At 27.2% G+C, this 13936-nt stretch overlaps 6 protein-coding genes across 6 annotated transcripts in view; 2 read left to right on the top strand and 4 right to left on the bottom strand.

The window, feature by feature from the left end:
- LOC145764021 (E3 ubiquitin-protein ligase HERC2-like) overlaps window positions 1-1685 on the top strand; it is a 40831-nt gene extending 39146 nt beyond the window's left edge. The window contains exons 89-91 of the mRNA XM_082575582.1: window positions 250-462; window positions 769-858; window positions 1014-1685. Coding sequence (XP_082431708.1) covers window positions 250-462; window positions 769-858; window positions 1014-1250 — 540 coding nt within the window. The 3' untranslated portion in view covers window positions 1251-1685. The remainder of the gene's footprint in view (window positions 1-249; window positions 463-768; window positions 859-1013) is intronic.
- Window positions 1686-1822: 137 nt separating this feature from the next.
- LOC145746949 (acyl-coenzyme A diphosphatase FITM2-like) lies at window positions 1823-2911 on the bottom strand. The gene has a single exon (XM_082564847.1). The coding sequence runs from the start codon at window positions 2795-2797 to the stop codon at window positions 1871-1873; it is 927 nt and encodes a 308-aa protein (XP_082420973.1). The 5' UTR covers window positions 2798-2911; the 3' UTR covers window positions 1823-1870.
- Window positions 2840-3293, bottom strand: LOC145746965 (p53 and DNA damage-regulated protein 1-like). Its single transcript, XM_082564848.1, has one exon. The coding sequence runs from the start codon at window positions 3287-3289 to the stop codon at window positions 2891-2893; it is 399 nt and encodes a 132-aa protein (XP_082420974.1). The 5' UTR covers window positions 3290-3293; the 3' UTR covers window positions 2840-2890.
- Window positions 3294-3706: 413 nt separating this feature from the next.
- On the bottom strand, window positions 3707-4176 carry LOC145746981 (transmembrane protein 230-like). The gene has a single exon (XM_082564849.1). It carries the CDS (start codon window positions 4059-4061, stop codon window positions 3723-3725), a length of 339 nt encoding a protein of 112 aa, XP_082420975.1. The 5' UTR covers window positions 4062-4176; the 3' UTR covers window positions 3707-3722.
- A 248-nt stretch (window positions 4177-4424) lies between these two features.
- On the top strand, window positions 4425-8070 carry LOC145763400 (uncharacterized). The gene is made up of 10 exons (XM_082574844.1): window positions 4425-4524; window positions 4835-4978; window positions 5094-5136; window positions 5275-5838; window positions 6040-6181; window positions 6585-6668; window positions 6854-7027; window positions 7135-7213; window positions 7410-7662; window positions 7824-8070. The coding sequence occupies exons 1-10, from the start codon at window positions 4518-4520 to the stop codon at window positions 8068-8070; spliced, it is 1737 nt and encodes a 578-aa protein (XP_082430970.1). The 5' UTR covers window positions 4425-4517.
- Window positions 8071-11884: 3814 nt separating this feature from the next.
- Window positions 11885-13548, bottom strand: LOC145763342 (UPF0462 protein C4orf33 homolog). The gene is made up of 4 exons (XM_082574774.1): window positions 13330-13548; window positions 13126-13186; window positions 12755-12997; window positions 11885-12455 (listed from the first exon to the last, which is right to left on the bottom strand). The coding sequence occupies exons 1-4, from the start codon at window positions 13505-13507 to the stop codon at window positions 12362-12364; spliced, it is 576 nt and encodes a 191-aa protein (XP_082430900.1). The 5' UTR covers window positions 13508-13548; the 3' UTR covers window positions 11885-12361.
- Window positions 13549-13936: the final 388 nt, after the last annotated feature.

The raw sequence follows: 13936 nt of genomic DNA, 5'->3' as shown, positions 1-13936 counted from the left end.
AAAAGAGATAAATCTGAAACTTAAAATCCAAAACAGCAATAATATAAATTCCCACCCCCAAAAAAACTATTATTGGACTTTTAGGAAATGCCAGAAGTAGGATTCAAACCCTAAATCATAAGTCTATGTACTGGCAGTTTTTACTTTATTAAAAGCTCTACTTTACACACCTTCATAACAACCACTTACTTTTTTTGTGTTTGGAAAAAAAAATTATAATAACATAAAATTTCATAAAAACTGTTTCAGGTTTGCGGAAGTCCTGACATTCCACTTCATCTTCTCAAATCAGTTGCCACCCACAAGGGGATCTCCCCAAATGATGACCTGGCAAAATGGTTGTGGGAAGTGTTGGAGTCTTTCACGAACGAGGAAAGAAGTTTGTTTTTAAGATTTGTGTGGGGTAGGACGAGGTTACCGAGGTCGATTGCAGATTTTAGGGGAAGGGATTTTGTTATACAAGTAAGGTTTTATTTTTTTTGGTAATTTTTTTTTTAGTGACTCAGCATTTTAAATATTAGTACTGACATTATTTTAGGTATTCAATATTTCTGGCATGTTTTAAACTATAAATTGGATTTTGTTACTTTTTTCCTCTGCATTAATGTAAATTGGATATTTTTTTTACTTTCATTTAGGTGTGGAAAACTAAATAAAATTTTAATATTAAAACTAATGTATTTAAAAAGATTGTTGGTTGTTGTTAAGTGACTTTTTGCATAAAGATGTGTTTTAGTACTTTTGGCTTATTTTATTTTAAAAATAAAGGTTCCGGATAAATATGATCCTCCTGACAATTACCTTCCTGAATCTTATACTTGTTTCTTCATGCTCAAGTTACCTCGATATAGTTGCAAGGTGGGATTTTTGTTTAAAATTTAATAAAATGTTCCTGAGTAATAGAAATTCACTTTAAAAGTTTAAACTTTAAGTGGAATTAACAAAAAGGAAATTATTTTGGTGCATAAGGAAGTTAAATTAAATGTTTTATATTTTTTTAAATTAATTTTAAGCTTGTTTTGGCTGAAAAACTCAAGTATGCGATTTACTTCTGTAAATCAATTGACACCGACGATTATGCTCGCATCGACCTTCGAGATGATATTATCATTGATTCGGGAATGGATGATGTCCTAATGTCTATGACACGGTTGGCTGGTCACCAAGCACAGCGTCGAAGAGTGGTTTTTTTTTCGAGTGACGATGACTCAGATTGGGAAATTTTCACATCAAATATTGCTCCTCCATAAAATCAAAAAAAAAAAATTTGTGGTTATGTTATGTTTTAAGTAAATATTAATATTCTTTTTTGTTAAAAGTTTTTATTTTTTCGTAGGGGTAAACTAATTAAAAACACAAAAACTTAAATATGCTGGTGAGGTTTATTTTAAATTTGCTTTTAGGTTTGTCGTTTTATTTGTATGCTTTAGTGTGTAAATTCTAGGTAAGCAAATGGTAACACTGTGTCAAAACAATTGTTGTGCTTTGTTATATGTCTTAATTTGGAGTATTTTGTTGTTTAGCTAAGTTATTGCATTACCTAAGTTTTAATATGATACTTAAAAGTTTGTAAAATACAGTTAAGCCTGGTTTAAAATTATTTTTGATATCTAAGTTATAAATTTTTTTGGTTTTGTCTGTTTTGAAAAGAGGTCTTAAAACAATACTACACAAATAAATTAAGTATTTCATTTTTTGTTTGTTTATTTTTTTTTACTCATATGCCTATAATAGGTAGAATTAAATAGAACAATTTTGTCACAGCAGAGCTAGTTTGTTACTATTAATAAAAACTAAATACAATTAACAAAAGTACGATTAATGAGAAGGCTGTCATATTATTTGGTTAACATAAAAATGCATTCAAATTTCAGCTGTTTTTATTAGTTGGTTTAATAAATAATGGCTTCAGTATACCACTGCCAGGTAGACCGGGTGAGTACTTGTGTTTATATAATTCATTGTATAACACCATCCATGACATAATACCAAAACTTCCACCGAGTGTTGTGCTAAGAAAAGTATGAAAATATAGACAAGTGCTCACCAGCATAACTACCCACAATCCAATTATTAAAAAGTTAAGAATAAACAATATGCTGACAAATGGTAAGGTTACTCTAAACTTGTGTTTTAATTGGTTTAAAGATTTTGAACCGATCGGTAAAAACTGAGCAGAATGTGATGGTATCTTATTCCAATGTTTTTGAATTTGGATTTCGGAATTTGTGAGCAAAATACAGAAGCAGAGAATAAAACAATGTCCTGAAATATCAAATGCTTCCCAAACGTGCCCCTTTTTTAAATTGACACACTCAATTTTAGAGGTGATGTTAAAATTTGGTGATTTGTTTACATTTAAACATACACCAGTGATATTTTCAACATTAAGAAACACTTTAACAGTCCAAAAATACCAGAGTACTGTTGCAGCACCTAACCGGACAATAGCTAAACCAATCGACTTTTTCCAATTGTCACAGCCATACACAAAAGCAGTGAGTATGGCATATGATCCTGTTAGAAATATAGTCCAACCCCATCCTAATTTAACAAAGTAAATGTTAAAATAGTTTTTACGATATGAAAAATAGGTTTGAGGTATATCGACGCCATAAGCTTTTATGCTAGATAGTACTACAATTAGAATCCATAACAAAAGAACAATGAATGACGATCTTGTTAGAAAATACTTGATCAAAAACTCTTCTGTTCCGTTGATAAATTTTGTCAAATCATTTTTCTTGCTTTTTGGTGTTTTTTTACTAATGTTGTTATAGGAATTATGATTCTCCATGTCCAAAAAACAAAAGTTTTATTTGCCTAAAACTGTTGCCTATCTAAAAAAAGAAATACAAAGATTTGTCACAAAAAATAACATATAAAAAATTTAATATTTTAACAAATCTATTTCAGATTTATTCATTGGTTTCAAATCAAATCCTTTTAGATCAGTTTTTCCTTCTGCATCCCTTAAACGTTTAACTTTTTTATGAAGTCCATTTCTTAAACCGTTTATTTCTTTGTCTAGTTCATTTTGATCAGACTTCAGCATGTTAATGGCTGATTCCTTTGTCACTTTAATAAACATCCCACCAAAATTGACCCAAGCTTTATCTTTAGAATTTGGGGGTGCTAATGTTTTTTTATGAAGTGCAGCCAATGATTCTCGATTGCTATTTCGCTTTGTGTCAAGGTCAATTATTTGTTGCTTGTCAGTTAGTACATCCTCTGCCAATTCCTCCAACTCTTCCAAATAATTAATAACAAATTTTGGATCTCTTGCCATATTATAACATTTATTCTACAAGAATAAACACATTGATAATGTTATGTTGAAACTGGTACAAAGTTATTATTTACAATTAAAATTGATAATTTTAAATTGGTGTAAAATGTCATAATTTAAAACAACAATGCTAAAATTAAAAATCGAAGTTTACCATACAATTTAAACTTATAAAAAAATTTTGTAGTATGGGTGAATAAAATATTACTCAGTATATATATTTATTGACGACATCGGTTAATGAGTTTTTCTGTTATATATTACAAAATTTATTGCATAACAAAACATAAATTTTTACATGATAAAACATAGAGGAAACAATAAAAATGTTGTAGACAGTTATTATCCTTTAAAAATAACAAAAAATAATTAAAATGTATATATATAATATTTGAATAACAGTGAAATTAATAAAATTTACAAAACAAAAATCTTATTCTGAATAGTCCAAAATGTCATCAAAGGAATAACCATGATACCCTCTCCAAGCATAATAAGCAATTCTTACATGATAAAAACCAGGCAAGAACGTTAAAATGCCAAGAACCAAAACAGGCCACGTTCTATCCTTATACTTTTCGTCAATATACCCAGACAATAAAAACGAACCAATAATAATAAGTGTAGATCCAACAAATAATAGTCCAAATGCAACTCCTATAGCTTTCCAAGGTACTTTAGGTTCGGGTTTTTCAAATTGTAAATCGGTGAATACGTCACCATCCTTTCCTTCGGTCCGAGTTAACTTGTGATAACGAGCTTTAGCTGCCATACTTATATTTTGGTTTATTACGTATAGCAATAAATAATAAACAAGGTGTATACACGAATCTAAAACTACGTGGAAGTGTTTCTTTTCAGTAGGGTGATCACGTTTCAAAACATGACAAGGGTAATATTTGTTTTGGAACTTTGGCTGATTCATGCAAGGTTTTCATGAGAAAATCAAAATAAAACTTATTTTTAAATAAAAGTAATTTTATATATTTGATGGCAGTAAATTTCTAATGTTGTTAAATTTTTTTTACATTTATTTAAGAAATTATATTTGAATACAAAAATTAATCACAAAACAAAAGATTATAGCTAACGCAGCGAAGCGTGTCCATATTTATGGCGGAAAGTACAAATTCTAAAATTAAGAAAACAGACTTAGCAGCAATCAAGAATTGGCTTTTATAAGTCTAAATAGGTGATTTCAGTAAAAAGAAGATCTTAACTTTAAACCATGAATGGTAAGTAAACCTTTTTTTTTTTAGCATAATTTTGTAGCACTATTTTTAATTTGAAGGTGGTAACCAACTTTAAAAAATTAAATTTTTCTTAAATTTTTTTTTTTTTTTTATACATAAAAAAAAATTGTTTTGAATATCGGTAAAATATGGTCTTAAACTGACATTTTACGCGGCAATTTCGTCACCGACCCCCCGCGTTTTTTGCAGGCCGAAGCTTCTGGTCCCCAAATTTTTGTATGTCATCTGCGATCAATCTGCCAATACTGTGAATTTGCTTTTTATTTATTCTAATGTTTTGTATATATCATAGAGGAACGATTGGCAAAGTTAAATGCCTACTTAATATCAAAAGGAAAACCTCCTAAGAAAATGAAAAAAGATTTTGTAAAAGCAAATATGAAAACCATGAAAAGAGTGCCATTAGCTAACAATTCAAACTCTATGCACAGTAATGGTAAATCATTATTATGTATATAATTCGAATTTAAAATTTTTTATTGCAATTGAAAATTACAATCAATGCATGTATATATAGCCTAATATTTATTTTTTTCTTAACTTACATTTAGACTTTGTCTTGGAAAAGAAAAATTTAATACGCTCAAAGAAAATGTAAGTAAAGTTTGGTGTACAGATTTAGTTCTACAAATTTTAATGCTTTAAAAGTGACTTATTGGTGTTATATATTAATCATAAATTTAAGCAAAAATAAAGAAGTTTATATATATAGTTAATAATATTTTATTTTAGAAATGGTTCTTTGAAATGTTCGGCATCGAAGGAAAACAACAATTCCATGAAGTCCATTGGAACAGGAACAAAAAAAATAATTAAATGTAAAACTGCAATAAATTTAAAAAATAACTTAGAAAAAGAAAAAGGGATTGTACTAAAGAAAACTGAAACGAAAACACCAAACAAAAAATTTCGGAAATCATTGAGAAAAAGTGCAGCACTAAATTTGTCTCATTTGAAAAATAAAACAGGCAACATTTTTCCTGTAAAACATTGCTATACTCCCACTACACCTAAAACTTCTGAAAAATTAAGAAAAAAACTAATTCGAAGAAGTGTAAATACTAGCATACAAAAGTCAAGAAACAATGCAATTTTAAGTAAAAATTTGTTCTGCAAAACCGATTTAAAATCTAAATTAAATTTGATGACCCCTAATAAAAAAATTGGTTCAAATTATGGTGGATCGAAGTCTGTTCAACCTAAGTCAAGAATTCAATCGAGGATAATGGAGAAAAAAAGTAAAACCCCAAGGAGAAAAAAATCTTTGAGTATGACAGAACAGCAAAATGCTCGCTTGTAAGTTGACTTTATTTTAATAATTTTAAGTGTTGTTGGGTAAATCTATACCAAAGACTAATTTTAAAATATTTTGTTTGTTGAATGTAAATTGATTGAATTAAAGTGATGTTAGTTCTGATTGGTAACAATAACAGAAACCTGAAAAATTGCATTACTTCTACGTTAAAAAACAGTTTCAAAATTTTTGTTAATTTCTAGAGAAAAATTAAGACGGTGGATAATATCAAAGGGTAAAAATCCAGATCACTTGAGAGGATTTAAGCCAGTGAAAACATTTCTAACTCCAACTAATTCACCATCAACAAACAAACCTTTAACTCCTGGTGGATCGTTTTGGCCTGTGAGTTGTTCAATATTTTGAATAAAATTTTCATAAAAAAAATTGATAGGGGGAATATTAGTAGTCTCAGGTTAATAATATGGTTCCTAAAAAACAAATGATTATAAATATATTAGTTTATTTGTTTAATAATCTGGCCTTAAATTTAATAACTTCATATTAAAATTATTAAATTCTCACTTAACTTTTTTTTATAAATTTTAAAATCTTTTTTGTATAATAGGAACGAATTATATATAATAAAATTAAAAAAAACAGCAGTTGAAGGGTTATTTTCTTATGGTTAATTTAATATTTTTTCGCAGATATTTAAAATTATTGCAATCTTAATAAAACAGATGTATATATTAAGCCTATAATCTAAGCACATTTAATAACTAAATTTTTAAATGTTTATTGACAGACACTGAGAGGTGAAGACTATTTTGACGAACTTTCAATTTTGGTAAAAAATTCAATGGAAGAAGCTAGAGCTTGTCTTGATAAGGTAATATCAAACTTTTTTTTTTTTAAAATCTGTAAAGATCTTTTTGGGTATAGCCACCAAGAACTAAAATTATTTGTTTTAAAAAATATTAAAGCTTAAAATATTTGGGCAAAAATAACATGAATTAATAAAAAATTTATTTTATATTATTGTAAAAATACCCATAACTTTTATTTTTAAAATAGGGTTGTTCTGCACAAGAAGTTTTTGAGCTTTTAAAAGACTTTAAGACAAGAGTTTCCGTTGCTGAAGAGCATGCAGCTTATTGGGTGACTTTTGCCCAGGTTCATGAAATATTTGGAAACACTGAAGAAGAGATTATCGAAATTTATGAAAATGCGATTAAAAAGCAAGCAAAGGTAAAACAATTATAAATTTAAAAAAATATTATTTATATATAAATATGTTTTATGGCCATTTGTTTAAAATAATAGCAGCAACTTTAAAATGTTTTTTTGTATTTTAGCCATTGTCCTTACTTAAAGAAGAATTGAAGAATTTTCTAGTAAGAGTTGCTAATCAAGAACGCCTTACTCAAAAAGCAGGTAACTGTATAAATATATTTATTTTTTGCTAAATATTAAATCAATTATATAACTTCAATTTATCTTGATAATAATACATAGTACAATTATTATTATTTAAACTTGTATCACTTTATATGAGAATTTATTATATTTGTTTCATTTTTAAATTTTGTTTTACTTTTTTTATTTTAAAAATAAGTTTTAATTTATTTAGGCATACAGATGGAAACTGCAACACGATCTACAAATGACATTAATTTACCAGAAAAACAACAAAACTTCGAAGACCCCATCAACAAGTTACCATTAACAAATTCCAGCCAGAAAGAATTTCAATCTCCTGTTTTTAACTTTAAAACACCCAGCAAGAAACAAATAGCTCCTATTTCCCCATTGTGTGGGACTCCTTCACCTTCCTCTGTTGTTAAACTTCGAATGATCCCAAAATCTTCTCCACTTTTCAAACAGTAATTTTTATAGAAATTTTAACATCCCTTCTAGTTTAAAAACTTACTTATATTTGCCTATTGTTTATTATGGATTTAATTTATATAAATTTTTTTGGCGAAGAATATAAAAAAAATTTTTGGTGAAGAATATAAAAAGAATAATTTATTGTGTTACTTAGGTTGGTAGCTCGAAGAGCTTTGCCATTTGATGCATCAGCAATTGTAACCCCTGTACGACGATCACGTCGAATCGAAAATTCAACTACTAAATACCCAAAAGTTGTGCAGGGTCATGACTCCTGTATATCCACTCCACATGCGTTAATGAAAGGTCAACATGCAAAGGAATCTTGTAATTTTGTTTTTGATTCCAACGATGCATTAGGTGTCGAGTATAATGATATTTCCAAATTATTACATCTATAATTAGTTAAAACTTTAAATAGTAATTTTGATTTAAAAATATTTTTTTATTTCTTAATTAATAAAAATTGATTTTATATATATGTTTTATTAATTGTATTTTAAAAACTTTTGGTTGTTGTTTTTTATATTTGTAAATGACCTTTTATTTCTAACTTTTAAGACATTTTATTACTCTTAAATTTTGTTTGTTTTTAAACCGGTTTTGCTATGTATTAGTTACATGTAATTGCATGCACAAAAATTTATGTCGATACACTTGAAAATAATATTAAAATTGCTTTATTAAAGCAATTTAAAATTGCTTTATTAAAACCCAAAGTTTCTTATTGTAAGAAAATAAATCTAATTGTATTTTAAATTTAGGCAACAAAAACTTAATTAGAACGGAGCTGTTAGGTTTCGAACCTGTGACTGCTGCATTACCAGCTTAACGCCTTATAAGTTAGACTTAATTTTTAATGTTTAGTATTAATCTTTGATTTAAAAAAAATAAACAAGCAATTAAATATAATAAACAAACAAAACATAATTTTTTTAACCCCTTTTTAAGTTAATGATATTATAATATACATTAGAATAAATTTTTAATGCTTAATTTTAATCTTTGATTTTTAATAAAGAAACAAGCATTTCAATATATTTAACAAACAAAAGTTTATTTTTAACCCATTTTTAGGTTATTAATATCTTAATTTACTGATGACCAAGCTTTAAAAACTTAATAACAATTTTTAAATTTTTATAAACAAACATCTATTAATAAGTAATTAATATTAATTAAATTTTATAAATAAGAGGATTGAAACACAATCAGATAATAAACAACATACTAAAATTTAAGAACTGTGAACATTCAAGAACAAAAGTTATTTTCATTCAAATTTAGAGCTTATAAAACACTAGAATATATTAATAATAATAATAATGACAATACAAAAAAAAAGAGATTTCATCAAATTTTAATAAAAGTGTCATAACTTTTATAAATATTAATATTTTCGAAAAATATTTTGTAAACACGTTAATTGAACCTGTGTAGTTCAAACAGAACAATTATTTTTTGATTTAGAATTTTTTATTTTTTTCAAAAAATTTATATATATGCAGTATCATTGGCCAAAAATATCACGTGACCTAATTAAACCCAGAATAAAAATTAGCTGAAACTTTTGTTTTACTAAAAATTTTTGCAAAATGTTTTATCTTGAATGTTAGTTAGGCCAATATATCATTATGCAATACCAGGCTATCCAACTGCTGGTAATAAGAAAACGCTGTATTGCTTAGTGAGCCAGCACTAAACCTAACCAAACTTGGTCGCTTTAAGCATTTTCTTTTCCAGTGAACTAAAGAGTTTATACCCTTATCAGAACGTCGTGCTTCGCGAATGAAACTTTTTGTAATTATAGGTGTTTCTTTATGCGTTGCAATTATCCTCCTGACATTTACCACCTGCGGAGAACATTTAAAGTTTATTTTAATAATTTTGTTCTTCTTTAAGTTCTTAAAGTTTTTCCTAGTTTTTGTATAGCCAAACGCTCTCCATTGCAATTTTCTGGTTTTTGATTTCGGCGCCTTTAATAAATTTATTTTAATTGTTTTTTTTAACAGAACCTGCTTTAATCATTGTTAAAACTTCATTTTTCAAATTGTTAACAGATATCTAAGTTTCTTGTTCATTTTTTACATCATCTTGATTATATTGCACTTCTTTTAAAAGTTGTACCTCTTTCTGCAATAAATCAATTTGTTTCTTCATTTCTTCAACTAAGTTCATAACTTTGACCATGACGTTAATTTCTATTTTTTTACATTTCCTCAAGATCGTCATATGTTACGAGGCCACTTCTACTTATACTTTCATCTCCATCATACTTCTACTTATACTTTCATCTCCATCATAATAATTTGAAGGTGCACCTATTTTACTCAAAGTCACGTGACACATATCTTTTTGTTATAATACAATACACAATCTCAGCAGGACCTCCACTGTTACGTACTTTTCGTCAAGTTACTGCCGTATCTAGTAGACAATTTATAAACTATAGCATAGAGTTCAGCATATAACATTTATTTACAAAATATAGGCTAGCACCGCAACGACTTAACACAACCATTCAGCAGGTTCTCCAAAATGTAATTCCTAAAAATGTTACACTACCTAGTTAACAAAGTAATTCGCGCCAAAAACTAACACGCCTTATCAGAAGGTGTCAAGACAGATAAATATTTTACTAGACAAATACAACAAAGATTGCGGCAACTAGTATGTTTACGCCGTTTGTTGCACTATATACGCCCAGCGTGATTTTTATAAGTTAGAATGTTTTTATTTAGTAGAACGACTCATTAAACTGGTGCAGTAGGACGACTCATTAAACTGGTATATACGCTTTAATAGTTTTTTTTATCAAAAATGAGTTGCAGCATTTAAACCGCACTGTTTTATTTAATACATCGTAAAAAAATTATCAGTATATACTTAAATTAGGAAAAATTATGACACATCAGCAAAAGTAGGCAATATCTTAAAACCTTTTATAATTGAATCTGTATTAATATAACTAAGATTTTAGGAACAACATTTCGTGGTTATAAACAATAAACAAAAGTAAGGGCATTTCACTTTTCGTGCAAATAAGGTCTTACGGCAAACTTTTAATCTAGTAGGCAATATATACATACTATTAACACCATAAAAAAATTATTTGCAGTATTTTAACCACAATGGTTTATTTAGTACAATCTATAAAAAAATATTATATTGGCAAAAGTTATGACACATTTGTTAAAAATTGACAATTTTTAGGTTTTGTGGTAGACCAATTGTCTATTGTTTTAAATTGTGTCAAATGCATTTAAAGTATTTGATAAACTCAAAAAAATTTAGATTAATTGCCAAAATAAAAAATTAAATACCAGACACCGAATATAAAAAATTAAATACCAGAGACTTGCATACCAGACATGCTTACCAAAATAAAAATGCCAAATGCCAAAATAAAAAATTAAATGCATGCCAAAATAAAAAATTAAATACCAGACACTTGCATACCATACACCGAACGTATGGTTTCACTGTTCAACAATTAGTTAACATCTAAACAAAAGTATTTTACTTTTTATTTAAAAAAATAATTCTAAAACGTGCAATTTTTCTGCCTGTTTTTTTATTTGCCTTGCAAACAGATTTTCTATCATTTATTAATGATCTTTTAAAACGTTGTTAAGCGTTGTTACTAAGTTAAATTTTGGCCTTGATAGCAAGTTAAAGGCACAGTTAGGAATTGTGTAGTTTACGGCAAATCTCGTATGTTTTAGATTTACTATAATCAGATGACCAAAACAGCTCAGTTCAGTTAAAAACTACGTAGTTTAAGGCAAAACTCGTCTGTTATGATTTACATGAAAAAGAAACAAAAGGTTCTCACTCTGCGTTGATAAGGTAGGGAAAAAAGATAAATACCAAAGAAATGGTTTAAGACGTTTAGAACATAAAATGACTAGAAGATGATATGATTAATGATTTCCGTTTTTTGTTTGAACAGTATAGTCCTAATTGTTGTTTAACTATTCTGTAATTTTTTGTATCTACTTTGCTTTCAAGATTGTATTATATAACGGAATACATCTACTTAGTATATAAGACGTTATAAATTCGTAACGTTACCAATATGTAAAAACGCTGAATATTAAAGTTCATGGATGGGTGACGTTTATTAAACAAATTGAAAAATGAGCATTGCTAAAAACATGTTAAAATAAAAAAATCCTAAGATTTTGAAGATATTTAAATACAATTGGTAAGCATATTTGCACAATTCTGGAACTATTAAATACATTTTCAGTATTAAAATCAGTTTATCATTTTTTTCTACAATTGTATGTTGAGGAATTTATGAACTGATATCCCGAATTCATTTTATAAACAGTAATATAAAATTAATTTTCATCATTTTAAAGTAACATTTATGTTGATTTAGACACACAATCTGATACAAAAAATCAAACAAAATTTGTTTTGCATAAGTCTGACAGGTGAAAATAAATCAAAAAAATATATACTGCAGTCTGTAAAACACTATTTTTTATTGCACATCAAATCATAATATTTAAAAAATCACCAATTCAAATAATAATACTTTGGCTTTGAATTATAAATTTGTAAAAAAAATCATAAGATTATTTAGGAAGGTAAACAAGAAATTTTGAAAAAAATCAACCATATCACATTATTTGTATTTATTCATATTGTTATTTAAAGCACATCTATAATAATACAAATCTTTTAATCATTCCAAATCGTATTTTCATCTTTCTCCCATTTTCCACTAGGAAAAACTTTTTTTACATCCAAGTCTTTGAAATACTCCAGCACATGGCTAAATTAAAATGTATTTGTGTTAGTAACGAATTCATCTAAAGAAACACTAAAATTAAAAAATAAATTTTTATTTAATTTAATTCTAAAATCAAATTACAAAAACCTAGAAAAATTAACAAAACCCTTTCTGCTTTATTTAATTTTAATAAGATAAGCTTTGCTAAAAAATAAATGTCAAAAAATACATGTTAAACTATTATTTTGAATTACTCTAAATTAATTATTATTATTATTATATCTTAAATTATTTTTTAAGTAAAAATAACAAAAAAGTTATTTAACAAATAAAATACTTACAAATCTGGTTCTGTACGGTCTCCAGGATTAGCTGGGTAGAGTGCCTCATAAACTCTGTTGCTTTTATCACCGTGAATAGCAAATGCATTAAACTTGTTACTTCCCTTTGGAAAATAATCCCATGGGATTAAAGTGATTCCATTCCAACAGGTACCCTGAATTTTAGCAGTAAACTCCATTTCCAAATTTTTTTTCCAAACTTCACGACATTTTTTGAACAATAAACCAAGATGTTGGCCATGACTACAAAAATATTATAAAATTAAAAAATAACATTTTTAAATATCAAAACGCAAAGTATAATATAAAGCTTTTAACAAATGCATAACATAACGCAACTTTGTTAACTATTTTTAACAAATTTAACTTACGGCCCCCATTCCAATTCAAGATATTCACCACTATCTGAGTTTAGAAAAAATGCCTCTACAACTAAATTCAAACAAAAAAGCTTTAAAACCCTTAACAAATCCGGTTTTAGAAAAAAAAGTTAGTTTAAATACAAAAAAAACTTTTGAATCTGACCATCTGACTATACAGTCCTTAGAATTTAAAATAATATTCTAAAAATTAACCTTCATATTCCCACAACAACCAAAACGGTTTTCCAACCTCGCCGATTGGCGGAGAATCTCCGTAATAAGGAGCATCAATGATTAGTTTTAAACCTTCTTTCGCCTCCTCAAATCTCATTTTTACTCCATCGTGTTTAACTGGCACACCGTTCCATTCTGTTTTAATTTTAATTTCCATGACTATATAATTTAAGGAAATTGACTAAAATAAATTCAAAATCGAAAACCTCTTTTCAAACAAATAATTAAAGCAAAAAAAAATATTAAAATTTTGCAAACACTTTGCTAATATAGGGTAATCCCCAAACTTTTTCAACCACGTTGGTCGCCATTTTAAGTTAATTTTTCCCGTTGGTAATCCTCGCAAATGCTCAATGTGTATTTTTCATAATAATCTTTTATGGTGCATTATGGTTGTATATGTATTATTATTTTTATTACCAACTTAATAAAATAATATTTCTAACATCCAAGAGTAAATTTCGTTAATCAGTTGTGTGCCGTATAATTTAAAAAAGGTAGCAAAATTAAACTAAACTATAGCCTATATAAAATAATATCTACTTACCATATTTACTTAGGCGGCTATCTATTTTAACAAAAAAGC

This window comes from Corella eumyota, chromosome 1 (genome assembly GCF_963082875.1).
Source record: "Corella eumyota chromosome 1, kaCorEumy4.1, whole genome shotgun sequence".
In the NCBI taxonomy this organism is placed as follows: Eukaryota; Metazoa; Chordata; class Ascidiacea; order Phlebobranchia; family Corellidae; genus Corella; species Corella eumyota.
This window is presented reverse-complemented; position numbering and strand designations above follow the sequence as displayed.